At 41.6% G+C, this 18,427-nt stretch overlaps 1 protein-coding gene across 1 annotated transcript in view; it reads left to right on the top strand.

The window, feature by feature from the left end:
* The window catches only part of FBN1 (fibrillin 1), a 273,407-nt gene that overhangs the window by 127,134 nt on the left and 127,846 nt on the right, over positions 1–18,427 (top strand). Inside the window, exons 7-10 of the mRNA XM_040226469.1 lie at positions 414–611; positions 3,919–4,044; positions 12,084–12,209; positions 17,827–17,985. Of these exons, the coding sequence (XP_040082403.1) occupies positions 414–611; positions 3,919–4,044; positions 12,084–12,209; positions 17,827–17,985 (609 nt within the window). The remainder of the gene's footprint in view (positions 1–413; positions 612–3,918; positions 4,045–12,083; positions 12,210–17,826; positions 17,986–18,427) is intronic.

Raw genomic sequence — 18,427 nt, 5'->3', positions numbered from 1 at the left:
GTTTGATCTCTTTTAATCACCAAAGCACCTATATAAAGCATGGGAACTGATTTGTAATAGTTCCTAATACATTTTCTTAGGTGAATGAATGTGTAAATAACATTATTGTGTCATTTTTGGATAGCATGTCCCAGTTGTAAAGTATTTTCCATTAGCTCATGTGATCCTCACAACAGCATCTTCAAAGTGGATAGAAACTGATATTTTTATCCTCATTGTGTAGATGAGGTAAATGCAGTTCAAAAGTGGAATGGTGTACCCCAGGCTCACATGGAAGTTGGTGATGTGTGGTTCTTTCTATTCCTGAAGACCATTTCGCAATTCGGAATCTGGCAAGATGGGTCCAGCTGTTCTTCTGTGTGATAGTTCCTGCTTTTCTAGACCTTCATGGAATTCTCCTTCTTTATTTTCAGATTACAGGACAGGTCCATGTTTTACTGTGATCAGCAACCAGATGTGCCAGGGACAGCTCAGCGGGATTGTCTGCACGAAAACGCTCTGCTGTGCCACGGTCGGCCGTGCCTGGGGCCACCCCTGTGAGATGTGTCCTGCCCAGCCCCACCCCTGTCGCCGCGGCTTCATTCCAAATATCCGCACAGGAGCTTGTCAAGGTAAAGCCCGGGCCAGTGGAGTTATTAATGGATCCATCTTATTTGCTCTGGAGAGCCATTCTCCAGTGAAGTTGGAGAGAATGGAAAAGCAGTGTCAGAGGCATAACTTCACGATTTCGCTGACGGCATGATCTCCAGCTTAGGCATTAGAAGCGTGGCTCAGGAGAGAGCAGCTGGCCCCTCTGGATTTTTTCCTTGCCAGCAGTCCCCCTACCCCCGCCCGCCCTGACCCCCAAAGTGTTTCCCAGGAGTGATATGATTCTGTTTACAGCAATGTTGTACATTACAGTAATGCTGTGTATAAACATGAAACAAAATTTGTGACAAGGTAGTTTGTTTTTCTTAGTTTTTTTTTTCCCCCTTCGTTTGAAATTGTAGGAGTTCCTCTGTCTCATGGGTTGTACTTAGTTGACCTGAAAAAAATTGTTCCTCTCTCCATTTTACATGCTACATTATGCTTTTTCTTTTTTATAAAACAAGTCAGAAATAAATTAGGATTTGTTTCACAGTTTTAAATATCCCCAGATGTCGCCCGCTCGCTTCTTCTCCTGCCTCCCATAGAAGCCCTTACTCTGGTTTTGGCTTTTACTCCTGTTCTTCCAGCTGTACAAATTCTTTTATTGTCTGGATGTCTGGCAGGAAATAGGAGGAAGTGAACAGAGGCAGCTCTCCACTAAACTGATGGGCCTGAAAACTTCCAGCCTGTATCTGTTTCCTTTAGACATCTTCAGTGCTTTTTTAGAAAGTTGCAATATTTTCAGAAAATTCAAGGTATGCTTTTCAGAGGCACATAGATCCTAGTTTAGTTTTGTTCTGTATGTCAATTCTAAGGATAATGTGCAATGAAACAGAGCTTGAGCTTAATCACACAGTTCTGTGGAACTCCTTTAAATTATACTTCAATAAATTCTATTTCACATGAACACTGCCGATCCTAGCCCTTTGAATATATCCTTCTGAATGTTAGGAGTAGCAGGAAGTCACTTTGAAACCCTAGAATCACAAAAGGGTAGACTGTACAATTTTATGTAACAAAGAGGAAGTTTCATTCTGCTTTTCCTCTGGTGCCTTTTTATTTTTCTCATCCTTGAAAAGTCTTAGGGAGTTTTGAAAAAAAGTGTTGGCCTTGGTGTTCTGAAGATGGCTAATACCCCTGAACTCACCAACAGTGACCAGAAAGCCAGATTTGAGGGCCCCGCTGCCTGTCCATGAGCTGCAGACAGAGGCGGAGGTGCTGAGAGAATCTGGGGGAAGAGGGTAAAGAGAGGGAGGGAAATGCTGTTTCTCCATAGCTTTGATAATTCGTTTTGTACGATCCAGACTTTTCCACCATTTTCTTTCTGTTCCTTTCTGACTCTGCTATTCAACATCCAAGGGGAAAAAAAGTTTTTTTTTATAAGAAGAAAATTCATGAAAACCCATGGAATCAAAATGGCACTTATAGTACCACTTTGAGAATGAAATTCTTCATGCTTTTTTTTTGAAAGAATTTGTTATCAGGTTGGGATACTGTTTCCCTGCTAGTGTTTTCAGTCCTTAGTCTAGATGAGGGGCTGTGGACAATGGGCTCAGAGAAGAGTTTATTCCATCTTCGATCTTGGAATAGATGACCAGCGGAGTGTCCTCATACGTATTTCCTCTTGGCTGGAAATCGTGATTGACAAGACTATCTAGTTTTGCTTCCATGTCCAATTTTAACTTCAAATAACATTTTAATAAACACAGTCAGCATATCAAGAGTGGAAAATTCTGGTGTAAGACAAAATTGAGATCAGCTATAAAACATAATCTAATTATACTCACAGATTGTCATTGATTTGTGAGGCCAGAACATTTCATTTAAAACAGCAAATGACAATTTATACCAAAATAAATTGTTGTTCAGGCAGCAGCCCTCCTCCAACATGGCAACTTGTTTCAAAAACACAGATTACTAGAGATTTTACAATTGGCAATTGCTCTCTACTTCACACAATGAAGAGTAAAACTAAAAGGCAAATAGGCTTCCATGTTTCCAAAAAAATACCCAGAGGAAGAAAAGTTAGACTGCCTTCCTAGGGTTTTTTATTAAACTGCAGTTTTGTGTGTATGGATGAAGAGATTGAGAAGATATACATGTACATTTACCAGCATCTTTCTAATGAGCCTGGAATGATAACTTTTGTTCCTGGAAAGTTAATATTTGGGGTTCCATGTAGGACCACAGTTATTTCTTGAGTGCTGAGGGTTTAGCAGTGAACAAAACAGACAAAGAAACTGCACTCTGGACTCTTGTATTGAAAACATCAAAACAAAGCAAACAGATATTTATTAGGTCAGCTGGTAATTGATCTTATGGGAAAACATGAAAGAGTTAGGAAAAGTGGTGAGTGATCGTGAGCAAGGCGGGTGGTATGGAGAGGGTCCCCTGCTGCAGTAGAGCAGAGATCTGATGGGGGGCGGGGACAGCATGAGCCGTGCAGCTCTGTGGAGGAACGATAGTCCAGCCAGGGGCCCTACTGCCAAGCCCTGAGGCAGGAGCTACTTTGCTGTATTTGAAGAACGACAGGGAAGCCAGTGTTGATGGAGAAGAGTGAGAAAAGGGAGAAGGTTAGGAGATGAGGTCAGAGAGCAGAGGGGTCAGTTAGAATCTTGCAGGACTTAGCATGGAGCTGGGACAGGAGCCGACTTACCTTTAAAAAGGTTCCCTCTGGTGGCTGCTCTGCTGTCTCTTCTTGGCTTAATTGCCTGGGTTGTTTAATTTTTATTGTGCAAGACAATTCTCCAGAATTTATGGTGAACATTTTCCATTTCATTTGAATAAAAACATGAGCTGTCTCGTGTAGTCTGAGTGATCTCATTCAAGTAAATTCTGTTTGAACTGAATCACTCAATATAACTCTTAAAGACAGTGTTACTATAGAAATTTGTTGCATTTTGACTCTAAGGATTTCTCGAATACCTCTAGTTACCACTGTCAATCTTTTCATTATCGTATACTTTATGCTTTTCCACGTGCATAATAAAGCTCACAAAAGTTAGTACCAGCATGCTTCTGTGTATGAGGAAAGATGGAAGATGGGGAAATAAAAGAATACCTGTGACTTCTAATAGAGCATTACTGACAAAGTTATGTTACTCAAATTATTCATTTTGCATAATGTGATTGGGAGAAATGGTTTCTCTCATCATGTTCCACCTGCGGTTATGGACAGATAATGCATTGATATAAATGTGATAACTGTGGACAAACTATCATATTTTCTTCAGCAGTGAATTTGATATGAATTTCTTTCTTTCTGTCTCACTCACTTCTAAAATCTGACAGATGTGGATGAATGCCAGGCCATCCCTGGGCTCTGTCAAGGAGGAAATTGCATTAATACTGTTGGGTCTTTTGAGTGCAAATGCCCTGCTGGACACAAATTTAATGAAGTGTCACAAAAATGTGAAGGTAAGAAATATCGTGCTTTGCAGTTAAGGGGTGGAGGGGCGGACAAAACCCACATCAGTGATAAGCTAGTTTCAAATTGTTCCTAAATCCTTCTGTCTTGGTTATTCCTGTGAATGTGTAAATATAATATTCTTACCAGGAATAATATGCCTTTCTGCTATTGAACCAGAAAAAGCCTGCAGCTTTTTCCATTTTTATAGACCTAAAGTAAGAGATCCATCTGAATCAAATTAAACATTAAAACATGAAATGTTCTTGAACCAATATCTGGGTTAAAATGTTCAAGACACATGTTTTTGCATAGTTCTAGAGACATGAATTTGAATTTGATCATTACATATCATTCAGAATGACATATCTTCCGTTGTTTTTCTAGTTAAAATGTATGTTTAATTTTTTTTCCTCCCTGTGGAGAGATCTACTAACTCATCTATTTATGCTCCTGGTATAAGTTTAGGATTTTCTTTTCTTCCTATCAAATGGAAACCTTTTAATGTTAATCAAACAGAAAAATAACTTGAGGTAACTTTATATATTTGAATTTATAGATTGAACTTTTAAAAATGTGTGTACGGAGAATGAGTTCATATTCACCATTTCTGCTCTTTGCCAAAATGAGGCCTGGCTTCCAAGTGTAATAAATATATTTTTTTTCATGAGAGGGAAGCATCCAGGAAATAAAAGTAGGCAGCATTGAATTCTTTTCTTTAGTGAGATTCATATACATGTATTGTATATATGTAATGTTTGACAGTGTAATAGCATTCTCAAGGCAACATCTCTCATCAGGCTGAGCACAAAAGACCTTTCCCTTCATTCTCCTCTCACTGTCTTTGGGGTGAGAGAAGGTTTCATTTTGAGGCAAGCACTTTTGTTGAAAGCAGTTGCTGTTGTATCTATACTCCTAAAACCTAGCAATGAGGAAAACATACTAAGTCATTTGTCAGGAATTGGATCATTAATCTTTCCTTGTTGATGGCCAGGGTATATCATATGTGCAAAAGGCAGCTTTAAATATGAATTATATTTAAGAAGTTTAACATCTACTTTCCCTGAAACTGAATAATCTGTGATAAAATTATCTCTATGGGTTAGATTTGTTTTTAAGTTATTAATCATCCTATAATTTGTAATGATATGTTCTTGAACATGATATAAACAGGTGAGGTAGCTGTGAAAATACTTAGGTTCTTTCTAAGGAAGCAGGGCTTCTTAAAAACATTTCAAGCCAACAAAGTTGACTCCATAGGCTAATGTATTTTAGAAGTTATATTGTGGATTAAGTTAGAAGTAGAGAATGTTGATACTGAAAGGGCAAAGAATTTACTTGGTTTTACCCTTTTACATTATAAATTAAGAAATTGTCTTGGGTGTGTTAAGTGCCCTAAGTCATCAGATAGTGCTAAAATTTAACTTCTTTTGATTCACACTCTGGTCCTTGTTGTATCATATTATATTGCCTTTTTTTCCTGGATGCAAGTCATGGCTCCTACTTCAATAACAATATTTCCTAATATTTTGGAACATTAAAAATATTATGGTATAGACTTCCAGGTAGTATCATACATATTTTTTATGACATTCATAAGCTTTATGGTTTATCATATGAAAAATGCACATCAACAATGTGTCATTTTTAGGCTTTCTCAGCTTATTACATTCAGCTTCAAGACATGTAGTTAGCTTTAGGGCAATATGCTACATATCACTTGTCCAGTCTGTGTTTTGTTTTCTGGGATTATAATAGCTTCCCGTTTCAACTAGAAATGTTTTCCTGTGACCCTTGCTTTCATTCAGACCAGTGAATCTGCATCATTCAGGATTGCTCGTTTCCTTTCATTGGGAACTAGACAGAGGATGCCCAGATTTAATGCTCAGACTGAAAGAAAAGTGATTCAAAACACTTTCATTAATGCTAAGAAACCTATTAGAGTAGTGTGTCCAATGAACCAAAAATTCAGTCTGAAAATTACTTAATCCTTTTCCACAAATATGTTTTTTTTCTGGCTACATATTGAAGTCAGTAGCCAGATAAAAACAGAATACTTTTGGCTAAACCTTTTTTTTTTTTCCTTTGCCATCTCCTGTTACATTAAATTTAGATGATGGTTTTTTCCACTTCCTTTTAATTTTTTCTATGCAAAATTGACGTGAGAAGAGACTATCCTATTAGTACTATATGGACTGTGACCTGGAGACTGGTTTGGGCACTGTGGCCCTGTCTAACTCTGGTAGGAAAGTAGTCAGAACATCCTCTGAGAATGCTTGGTGAGGGGTCCCCTCCTTCGACTCCCTGGCTCTGGGAGTGGGGTCATCTCCAGGTGGTAAATAGAAGGATTTCTGGAAAATCTGGCACCCATCACAGAGAATATCAAGAGCCCACATGTCCCCTAGGAAGATGGTCAGGCCGTGGGCTAGGAAGTGTTCTGTGCCCTTGTCAAAACGGTTCCAGAACCTTTACCATTACTTTGAGTGGTTTTTAAATGTATCTTCCTCTTGCTATGGAGAGGAGGGAATTGGCTACTTGGAAGCCCAGAGTCATTTTTTACAATTCAATCAAAAATTGGTTTTACCCAATTTATAAGATGCCAACCTCCACACCCTCAGTGATGGCAAAAGCAGCTTTGTGTGACAGCCTCCTTTTGCAGAATACTACCTTACTTCTTAAAATATCCCCCTTTTCCCAAAACTTTTTGGAAAATCATGGGCCAAGTTTTATAGCAACATGTCCAATTTAGGTACCTTTGAAATATAAATTAACAAACTGGAGCAATTAAATAAAAATGATTAAATTTCCATAAATTTAAGAAGAAAAAGATTAAAATTTATAGCTGTGATTTGGGAAAAAGGGAAGCAGAGTTCATGCCCACCTTTGTTGTTGATTTTTCCAGTGACTCGAGAGTGTGCACACTGAAAGAACACACGAGCCTTTTCTTTTTGGAAACCAAGTCCGTATTTGCATAGGTTACTGTGGGAGGAAATTAAGAAATAAAAAGTGTAATTAAAGGATTACATTTTATTTCTGGAAGAAGTCCCTTGGATTCCTAATTAACCACTAATATTTTGGGATTTAGATTATCGCCAGCCCAGCCTTTAGCAATTATAACACTGTGTGATGCAAAGGACTTTTTTCAAAATGCAGCTCTTAAGTCTGTGCACTCCCTAATATATGAGCCAAAAACCTTAAGACTTCCCCTTTCTAAAATAAGGGTGTATTTATCTGATGCAGGGGCTCTCATCCTCTCAGGCACCAAGGAGAATTCCTGGGGCCACTTAATACATTTGCTATTGATCAGGCTCCATCCTCCACAGCTGGGACAGGCCCTGACTCACTGTTCAAGCTCCCCAGTTCCCATCCAGTTGCTGAACAGAAACTCTGTGATAGAGGCACAGGAGCCCTGGGAATAAGGTATCCTAGCCCTGGCAGTATCCCTCCTCCTGTGTATAATCTTGGACAAGTCAGTTACCAGCTCTGAGTTACAGTGGCTTTCAAATGAGGAGGTTGAATAAGGAGGTATCTGGGCGTTCTTTCTAGTTCTGCAATGAGGCCTCCATCTTCTCACTGTTTCTCTCAGTTGGGATCAGACAGCTGGTGCTGCATGAATAAAGAACCATGCAAACTGGCAAGCATGGTGTGACTATAAATTACAAATAAGGCTGATGTTGGTTTTTTTTGACACAGCTTGAAGAATTAGCTTGTTAGCTTTGTAGTCACCTATTTTACCCTGGATTTCAGGTGTCTAATAAAGCAATAATAAAAAATCTCACAAGCTCAGTGGCACTTAAAATTATTCGTGTCACATAATGCTTTTGAACAACTGCCACACTTTTTTAGTTCCTTTTTTTCTGACTGTTAGTAATTTGGACAGTCGGGATCTAGAGAGTCATGTTAGCTGGTATCCCCCTTCTCTCAGTCATTTCGACATCTGTGATCCTGGATGAAGCTCCCAGATGCTTGTCTCAGAACTGGGACCCAACTCCATCTACCTGCCCTCCACCATCCTTCCTCCCATCCTGCTAAAGGAGTCCCGGGATAGGGAAGAGGCCAAGGGATGGGAAGACTGCCTGGAGAGAGCAGATGAAACAGAGATAACAAGGAAGAACAACAAAGACCAGGGCAGTAATTCAGGAGGAAGGGGACTTGCCACCTATGTCTCGTCCTAGGTCCCAAGCAAGAAGCCAGCGAGGCCAAGGGTATGCTGCTTCCCAGCAGCTCTGTCCTGCCCCAAGGAAACAGGGTGAGCTATTCAGAGCACAGAAGTAGCTCTTCTCAGCCAAGTTCTGCTGCTACTGCTGCTGCTGCTAAGTCGCTTCTGTCCTGTCCGACTCTGCGATGCCATAGAGGGCAGCCCACCAGGCTCCCCATCCCTGGGATTCTCCAGGCAGCCCACCAGGCTCCCCAGTCCCTGGGATTCTCCAGGCAAGAACACTGGAGTGGGTTGCCATTTCCTCCTCCAATGCATGAAAGTGAAAAGTGAAAGGAAAGTTGCTCAGTCATGTCCGACTTAGCGACCCCATGGACGGCAGCCCACCAGGCTCCTCTGTCCATGGGATTTTCCAGGCAAGAGGACTGGAGTGGGCTGCCATTGCCAAGTTCTATTCCCCACCAAACCCCTCACAACGGATTTACTTTTGTGGCTGGCATTTGATACAGATTGATTTTAGCTGATCAATTGATACAAATGATCAATTAGTTGATCATTGATACAAAAATGCTGAGAAATCCACTGGTCTCAAGTTCTTTCCTATGTGGGATCCCTGTTGTTCTATTAAAAGAAGATAAACTCAGTGTGCTAAGAGCCTGGAAAAATAATAGTACAAATGAGTTTCAGAGTATCAGTGGTTTTGATTCAGATGCTTTATTTCAGACTTTCACTGTCAGGGATTCCCACCACAGCCTGCTCGTGGAATCACAACTCACTCCACTGCCAGGAAGTGACGAGACTGAGAAGCGGGTGGTTCAGGAAAGTGCAAAAGCCCTAGACTCAGGAAGGGAAAGGGTGTGTCACCGAGGAGGGGATGTTGAAGGCGATTCAGAAGCTCCTTCAAATTGAACAATTTGACCTGGTACTCTAGCTTTATTTTTGTGCACAGTGAAGAGGTACGCCCTACAGTGTGTTTCCTGACCTGTTGACCTTTGAAGGTGTGCATCTAGGTGGAAACCCTGCTTCCTCCCTGTCCAGCCCCCGGCAGTTGGAGACTTGGGTTTAACATCACTTTATACATGAGCCTCTTTGTTCTTGTTTTGGGTTTTATTCATGCCAGTTTTCTAAAGACCTAAGTGGGATGCACTTAGGTCTTCAGAAAATTATAGAATTATAGAAATCAGGTTCTATGGTCATGTCTATAGATGGTCATGTCTATAGTGTGAGGGTTAGATGAGTTGACATATGCATTTGGACAATGCCTGACACTCAATAAAAATTAACTCTGATTATTGCTGTGTTGTCTTAAGGGTACAAGTCTAAAGTAGCCAGCATGTGAAAGAAGATGTTTCCTCCACTTGGCCAAAATTAATTCTTGTTTTTAAATAACTTTTTTTCTGATATACCCTATCTACTTGAATAACCTCTTTGGATATTGATGTCTGTTAAGTGACCTTAATGAGGATGACAGCAGTCTTTTTTACAAACACATAGAAAAATGTTTCTTTTAATAGATACTATCTGCTCACATAATTTTTGAGAGGTATTAGTTATGTGACTCAGACATTAACTTTTAGGGGTACTTTGAGAAAGGTGCACTTGTCTTAATACCTTTGTGTTTCTTTTAATAGATACTATCTACTCACATAATTTTTGAGAGGTGTTAGTTATGTGACTTAGACATTAACTTTTAGGGATACTTTGAGAAAGGTGCACTTGTCTTAATACCTTTGTGTTATAACCTCCTCTCTCCTTTAGATGAAGTTGTCAGATCTTCTAAACTCTTTGATATAGCTGTTTGGCCTTTTGTTGATTTTAGGTAGGAATGTGACTGGTAAATACAGAAGAATTGATGTTAAAGAACTGCCTTAAAATGATCCTTGAGATTATGGTTAGAGAAGGACTGATGTTGAAGTTGAAGCTTTAATACTTTGGCCACCTGATGTGAAGAGCCAACTCATTGGAAAAGACACTGATGCTGGGAAAGATTGAGGACAAGAGGAGAGGGGAGCAACAGAGGATGAGATGATTGGATGGCATCACTAATTCAATGGACATGAGTTTGAGCAAACTCAGGGAGATAGTAAAGGGTAGGGAAGCCTGGCGTGCTGCAGTTCATGAGATTGCAGAGAGCTGGACGCAAGATAACTGGCATAACCTTATTGTTATGGACTCTTGGGCTCTGTCCTTGGCTGTTTCTCTGCTTGACTTTCACTGACTCCACAGTGATGTTTATATCTGTCAGAGTAGAATATGCACCTTTTCCCTTACACAGCTTCACAAGGACAATCTGTCTGGGTTAGCACTGACTCTAACTTAAGCAGTGACATATTGGTTGGTTTAGCCTCTAACCTAGCCTAGAAGAAAAGGGGTTTTGCTTTTAAGAAGGTTAAACTGCATGGAAACAGTGTCACTGCTGTCTTTTTGACTAACCTGGTGAACTTGAGTCAGAAGACACACTCAGAACTCTTATTTTGTTTTGCCAGTGAAGAGCAGTCCTGAACCTAGAGAAGAAAGGTTCTTATTTTTAAACTCCTTACAGTGACAGTCTAGCCATTGCAGTGTTCCAGGAAGCTTGGGTCAGACTGTCCCTCTCCCTAGGTCAGTGCAGAAAGCCCCGCTTATCTTAGAGAAGAGGCCATGCAGATACCTGGGGCTTTGAGTTCACTTTTAGCCTAAGCAGGAAGCCCTCAATTTCTTCTCTACCCTCACTGGTGCGCATCTATTGACAACGGTCAGTATCTGATTGTGGCTCTTGCAAAGCTCTCCTTGAAGGAAATGGTCAGATTTGTCCTAAGCAACTCCCACTGCTTCCTTAAGGAGAAGGAAGTGGCCTTCTGGCCCAGGCCCTGAGGACTAACCACAGCTCTGACCTCAGCCGACCCCACAGGGGATTGGGGGATTTGAGTGGTTTTCATAGTTGTACCCTTTGGAGCGAGATGACCAGACCATTATCCCTCCTCTACAATCAGCCAGTGGATGTGGGCGCCTGGGAAGGATGTAAGCTCAGATGAGACAGCCCTCGGAGCGCAGGCAGTCCCGAGAGGAGCTGAGAGCTGGAGGCCATCTCCGGACGGCACTCCCAGCTCTGGGACAAGTCATTCCCTGAAAGGGTATCTGGTGAAGCGTCTCAGTGTCTGCCACAATTCACTCCCTGACCCCACAGAAGATCATCATAGTGCCAGTCTGGGAGCCCCTGAGAACCAAGTTGGCCAAGTCTTGGTCAGCAGTCAGACCACATGGTCTTCTCTGTAGGGTTTCAGTATCTGTGGAAAATCAGATCTAAAATTCAGGAAGCGATGCAGAACATAGAGTGAATAGAAAGGGAGCTTAACTCAATGCAAAACATGAAAAGGGAAAAGAAAATTTTAAACAAAATATTTGAAACATTAGCATGCTGTAAAGAACTTGAAACAACTGTCCAATTTTAGATTTTAAAGGCAAAATTTCTTTCATTTCACTCTAATCTTGCAAATCTGGTAAATTTCTTGGGTAAACCTGTGTGGAAATAAGAAGCGCTCTGACTTTGAATTAACAATTCCATGGGCAGGTTTTTTTTTTCCCCCCTCGTGTTGCTGGGAAAGATTGAGGGCAGAAGGAGAAGAGGGTGTCAGAAGATGAGATGGTTTGACAGCATCACTGATGCAATGCACATGAACTTGGGCAAACTCTGGGAGATCGTGAAGGACAGAGAGGTCTGGCGTGCTGCAGTCCATGGGGTTGCAAAGAATTGGACACGACTGGGTGATTGAACAAGTACAGGCAACTTTTATCCTATAAAGATCACTATTTCTGGGGACATGATTTGACAAGACTTAAACTCTGAATTCTTGGAATGACGGACGGTTTTATACTGTGTCCTAAGAATACTGAAGCTCTTCTTTTCATTCCCAGATATTGACGAATGCAGCACTATTCCTGGAATCTGTGATGGGGGCGAATGCACAAACACAGTCAGCAGCTACTTTTGCAAATGTCCCCCTGGTTTTTACACCTCTCCAGATGGTACCAGATGCATAGGTAGGTGTGATTATAAACAGCGTGCAGTTCCTCTAAATCAGTTCGGTAAGAAACATCATTCTAAAGAGCTTGTCAAGGGAGATACATATTCTTACTTGAAGTAAAATGTACTTTCATGAAGATCTATTAAATAGTTGACCATTCTCTTAAAAGAACAGAGGCGCCTGCAGTCTTGCTTTGAAATTTCTACCTCCCATAAAGAGATGGTCCTGGAGACCCTACAGATATACTTTGCAGCGATGTGACTATCAGACCTGGAAGCCATCCTCGACACCTCTCTCTCTTTAACCCCACCTTCAGTCATTTCCTGGGACCTATGTTAATTCAGGTCAAAAGTTTTGCAGTAATCTCTTCATTGCTATCCATGCTTTGTGGTTTCCCTACAATCCACCTTCTTAGATTTATCTTCATAAAATTATGCTTTGATTAAATAACTCTCTTGCTCAAGAACCTCTGGTAGTTTTCCTCTAGGATTTGGTAATTAGTGGTTTTCAATTTATGTCCCATGGAATCCTCATGGGACTGCCTAGCCCTCTAGGATTGCTAGGATGGGATAGGGAGTAGGAAAAAAAGGAGTAGGCTGAATGGAAAAGTTTCCTGCCACCCCCACCCCCATAAACACATGCTAGGCAATTTGCCTTTTATCCGGATGGGTGTTAGGCTTCCATGTAAAACATCAATTAAACAAGAGGTTCAGTTGTAAAAAAAAAAAAAGAGAGAGAGAGAGAGAGATTTGACAATTGCTGGATTTAATAGTTGCTAAGACTTCCTTCAAAGTCCAGTATTCTAGAATAAAGTTGGAGTTCAAGAATGCACAGCCCGATAGTGAAGGAGCTGCACTCTCTGACCCCCTCCAACCTTGCAGACTTGTCACCCTAGTCTCCCCTTCTCACCCCCAAAATGGGCCATTCATAGCAATTCCTTCATTCATATTGCAGCACTTAGGATACACCCCTCACTCCAGCCTCCTTTCAACTTCTCCTCAGATTCTTTGTCTTTGAAGGTGTTGCAGATCAGCTTACCTGAAAGTGATTTCTGCCCCCATCCCAAACCTAAAGATACACTCATTATACATGGTTTTATAGGGAAATTCTGTGTTTCAATGTGTTTTTATCTCTGTAATGAAGAAGGTGGTTCTCCTTAATAAACACTAATTGCTATCCTTAAGTTCCCCGTGGTGGTTCTCAGCACGTCCTGACATGTAGTAGGCACTCAGTAAGTATTTGAATATCGACCTAAGTAATTTCTTATTATAAGGGCAAAGTTAGGAAGCCTGTGGTGAAAGGCCCTGGAGAAAAATGAATGCTATCGTTTGATGTTTGTTGCTGGCTCAAATTTTCAAAGACAACTTCATATCCTCACCACAGGCCACGAATTTCAGACCAAAACAGAATTGCACCAAAATTCTAAATTCCTTTTTAGTGAGTCACACATAATAAAAGCTGAGGGCAGTCTCCCAGTTGACATTTGAATAAGATCAACTCATGAGGGAAGCATATCTGGGTTTTTCTTAGAAACGATGGTCGTGGTGCCTAGATGGCCTAGTTTTCCAGATCCATAGATCTTGGAATTGCATAAAAGGATGGCAAGTACAGCTCATGTAGCTCCTTTTTCTCTCCATACTAACCCAATGAGCACATGACCTCCAGTGCTTATGCTTAGCAGAAGTTCTTTCCTGGCCAGAGAATAGGTAGACTTTTGTTGTTGTTAACCTTCAGAGAGCGCAAATGGCATCAAAATGATTAGCTTTAATCATTTTAACACATTTACATATCAGAGCGTTTGCATTTTTAAAGTTCTTTCCTTTCTGCCTGATATATCCACACTAACTTTTTTTTATGAAAGGAGGGAACTGGGATTCCTGGGTCACCTCCTAGGTGTGAGGTATTTTATGGAAGTTATATGACTTAATGTTCAAACAGTACTGTAGAAGGGGAAAAGCCAAGGTTTAAGAAATTTAGATAAATAATTTGGTCCAGTTGTTTATGCAGTTAATAAATGAGGGAGCTCATATTCTGACTTGGGCTGAGTTCACAGTCCAGACCCTGCCCACTGCTTCTGACCCCTCCCAAATGAACACTGGATGCAGTAAACCTTTGCTTGCCATACCCCTAGGCAAGCACCGTTTCTGCCTCCTTGGAACTCCATGGTACCCATAATTAGCAACTTGCTATATAGAATGATCCCAATGACATTTCTGCCTTCTCTACTGCTGATATTTCCTGCCTTGGTAAACCACAAAGACCCCTAAAATTACCCCCAGTGACAAGAAAATATGTATAGTCTCCAACTTATGAACAAATCCAAGGTTTGTTGGCAAGCTGGTTGCTTGGAATTAGTGAATCTAACCAGTAGGAAAGCCCATGTGTAGATCATGGAGTGTTGCATCTTCCTTAGACATTTCTTTGAACCATGATATTCCACCTGTTACCTTCTGTTATCATGTTCAGCAACTCACAGGTCTTACCAGTCCCAACTCTCCCTTTATCCTGAAAGATACTGCAGCCTTACTGCATTTTATTTTTCACTCTGTGATCTTCCTTTGGCACTTTATAGTACTTTTCATAGGGTTGTCTTTCCATATTACTGTGTTCCATCTCATCAATTCCTAGGAGTCTTAAGATGCTGTGTACCTAGCTTGGGCCTCACAGCTCCTAGCTCCCAGTTGGCCACACTAGTGTTAATGATTGGTTAGGGTAAACCTGTTGACAGGCTAAGATGACCTGCAAACACACGTTTAATCCATCATATATTTGTTTTGATATAATGTGATTTCTGGGTCCGGAGAGTAAGGCCAGGTGATTCAGAAGTGGAGAAAAGAAAGTTTCCTTCTCCTCTTCTGCCAAGTGTCTTGGCCAGGTCTACAGTTCCTCCAGCCTCCCTTTTCTCCAGGGGATCTTCCCAACCCCCAGCAACTGAACCCCAGTCTCCTGCACTGTAGGCAGATTCTTTGCCATCTGAGCCACCAGGGAAGTCAACCTCCCTTTACCTCCTCCAAATCTTACCATTTTCCCCTCTCTGTTCCAATTCCTATAGATCTTTAGATTACTTTAAAGCCACACCATATCCTCTGGCCAAAGTGATCTAGCACCAGACGATTTCCTTTGGCACTGCCATCTGATGAGAAAACTTCAGGCTGGTGTGTCCAAGGGTCAGTTCCTCTGAATGGTTTCTGCTTTTCACAAATCTTCCCATTGGTTTTCTTTATAGTTATGTTATGTGAATGTGTATTCTCTTAACAGAACCCCTCCTTCAAAAAAAGAAAAACTAGTAAAATGATTATGTAGATGCAGGTGCCATTTATAAGTCAGGACCTGCCGGCAACCCAAATGTGGTTGGTAATTGTTCCAGCCTCAGCATTCACCATTTTGTTCAAAAGTCTCTGACCAACTGATTTATCATATAAGTCAGCTAGCTGGGCAGTAAAATCATATCATAGATAATTGGCAAAATAATAGACATTAGCTCATTAGGAGTTTGCAGTTGGCAGCTGTAGGTCTCAGTTTTGCTCTGAAAGATAGCCCACACTGAAAATTGTATATACAAATTTTGGTCAAGTGTTTATGCTGGGTTTTGACCACCAAATTCACTTGAAGCTGGGATATAAGCCAGTTTTTGAACATCTCTTCCCATTCTTAACAGTCTTTGGTTTTCATGCCCAAAATATTAATCCTGGAGCATATGATGTATTAGTGGCTTTAAGGCAATACAAATTAGGAAGCAGGAAGTTCTGTTTCTCCCCCTTCTTTCTAGGGGAGATGCCACCCATATCTCCACAGAGCATTCTTTGTCTTCACTCCCCTCTCCATTCATTGACCCTGGATCAAACTTGTTCTGCCTTTTTGCTGAGACTGTTTGACCAAAGGTGCAGGAGCTGGTACCACAAAACATTTCTGGAAAGCATACTCATACATGCTAGTGGTTTGAAGTACTTTTTAGAAATAATCTCATATCCTTTAAAGCTGACCCACATTTTTCTCTTAATGATTTCTCTAGGTTTGCTGTAGCCATCTTCACTTGACGTTAATAATTTAAGTGTTTCCAAGTTAGCCTTGGTTTTTTCCTTGTCTTTCATTAATTTATTGCAACCTGTAAGATTTTAAGGCTTTGTGTTTTCAAGACTGATGTAGATGAAAGCAATTATGGGTCTGATCCTCTCTGATCAAATGATGGTTAATATGCAGACTTACAGGAAACATAGGGACAGGTTTTTGACTATAAACAAATTCCTCACCTTACAAAAGGATTTCCCAGTTGTATTCCTTCATATGGCAAAATACTGGTTACATTTAAAATATTGGTTACATTTCAAAAGTTTATTTTATAGAACTGTACAGAGATACGTTTTACTTGGAGAGGTATACCCCTAACACATGAGAGATCAAGGTGTTCTGCAGTTGGCTCCCTGCCTCTGCTACTCCACGGCATGACCTCAAAGCGTCGTGGAACAGATAGTTTTCCTTTGTCATCAGCTCTTTTCCGGTAGCTCAGAGTTGTACTTCAGTGTGTCAGTGTTGTCACAACAGTCAGACATGAGGTAACCCAGTAAAAGTGACATATATATATATACATATATAGGCTTTCCTGGTGGCTCAGTGGTAAAGAATCTGCCTGCCAATTCAAGGAACATGGGTTTGATCCCTGATCCAGGATGATCACTCATGCTGCAGAGCAACTAAGCCTGTGTGCTGAGACTGTGCTCTAGAGCCCGTGAGCTGCCACTGCTGAAGCCCGTGTGCCTCGAGCCTGTGCTCCACAGTAAGAGAGCAACTGCAATGAGAAGCGCACGTACAACGAAGATTAACCCGCACTGTGCACAGCTAGAGAAAGCCCGGCACAGCAATGAAGACCCGGCACAGCCATAAATAAATCTTTCTTCAAAGTGATAGAAACATCTTCCTCTGTTGCTTTGAGAAGATACCTTTCTGCCAAAATAAACTTTTAATTTCTTTAAGAATTATTGTATCCTTTAGCCCTAAGAACTTGCAACTGTGGACCTTTTGAACTTGTATATCATTAGTGCCTTATCAAATCTGTTAGAGCCTCAGGACCAAAGGAAATCTTGAATAACAAGCGTTGGATCTGACTGCAAAGTGGCTCATTCCTTTTAAAAAAACAATCTCACAAGTCTGACAGTTTCAGACTGAGAAATAAGATCTTTTAGAAATGTAGACTATCATGCAGACTTCATGTTGTTTTAAAATAATTTGTATCAACATTTGCCTAAAGTGGCTCAAATTAAGTCGTTTGAAAGGCAGGACAACACAGCCTCCCTTCAGTATAGAGACCCGGCTGTCACCGCCAGGGATTTTCTGCATCTCTCTTCCGATGGTCCGCATGGTTATAATCATTCGTCCCCACCTTGGGGATGGAATGCGGGACTTGGGCCAAGCGCCCCGGCCCGAGGGGCAGAAGGTGTGAGACAGAGGAACAGAGGAACGGGAGCATTGTTCCCGGTGCAGGGCGCACAGCTTCCCTTCCAGGGCACCGCTGCTTCCGTCAGTCTGTTCACCCGGCTCCAGCCCCAGAGGGAAAGGTGGAGGTGTGGGGGCAGGAGAGAGTCTTCCCTAAGTTTGGTCTCAGTGACGCATGTGTGGGGGTTTCTTTGTCTTCTCAGATGTCCGCCCAGGATACTGTTACACGGCTCTGGCGAATGGGCGCTGTTCTAACCAGCTGCCACAGTCCGTCACCAAGGTGCAGTGCTGCTGCGACGTCGGCCGGTGCTGGTCTCCCGGGGTCACAGTCGCCCCCGAGATGTGTCCCATCAGAGCAACTGGTAAGAGCCCTTCCGTTTATCCACAGAGCCTCCCATCTCAACCCCTGCAAGCCCTAGTGATGATATGCGTGCTGCAGTTCTAGTGGGAACTGGGGTAAGTGAATAAGAGTCCAGAAAGTAAGAGAGAGGACCTTCAGAGAAATTTCCCCAGGTAGTGAATGGGAAACACAGAGGTCTGTGCACAGGACACTCTTCTCAGGTACTTAGAATCTTACATAGCTTGCGAGCTGGCTAGCAGCCTGACCAGCCTGGAAGAACTGGCTCTTCCTTATCCTCAGGTATTTCTTTCGGCTCTCACATAGGGCTCAAAAGCTCACTAGTATCAGAGTCAACTCATTCAGAGCCTTTCAGGTGAGTTATTGTGGATATAAATTCTTCCTGCCCTAATATTTGACCCTCCCCTCTTCTTCCTTGCCACGAAGTCCTGTTGATTTGTTTGTTT

This window comes from Oryx dammah, unplaced genomic scaffold (genome assembly GCF_014754425.2).
Source record: "Oryx dammah isolate SB20612 unplaced genomic scaffold, SCBI_Odam_1.1 HiC_scaffold_26, whole genome shotgun sequence".
NCBI classification, from domain to species: Eukaryota; Metazoa; Chordata; class Mammalia; order Artiodactyla; family Bovidae; genus Oryx; species Oryx dammah.
This window is presented reverse-complemented; position numbering and strand designations above follow the sequence as displayed.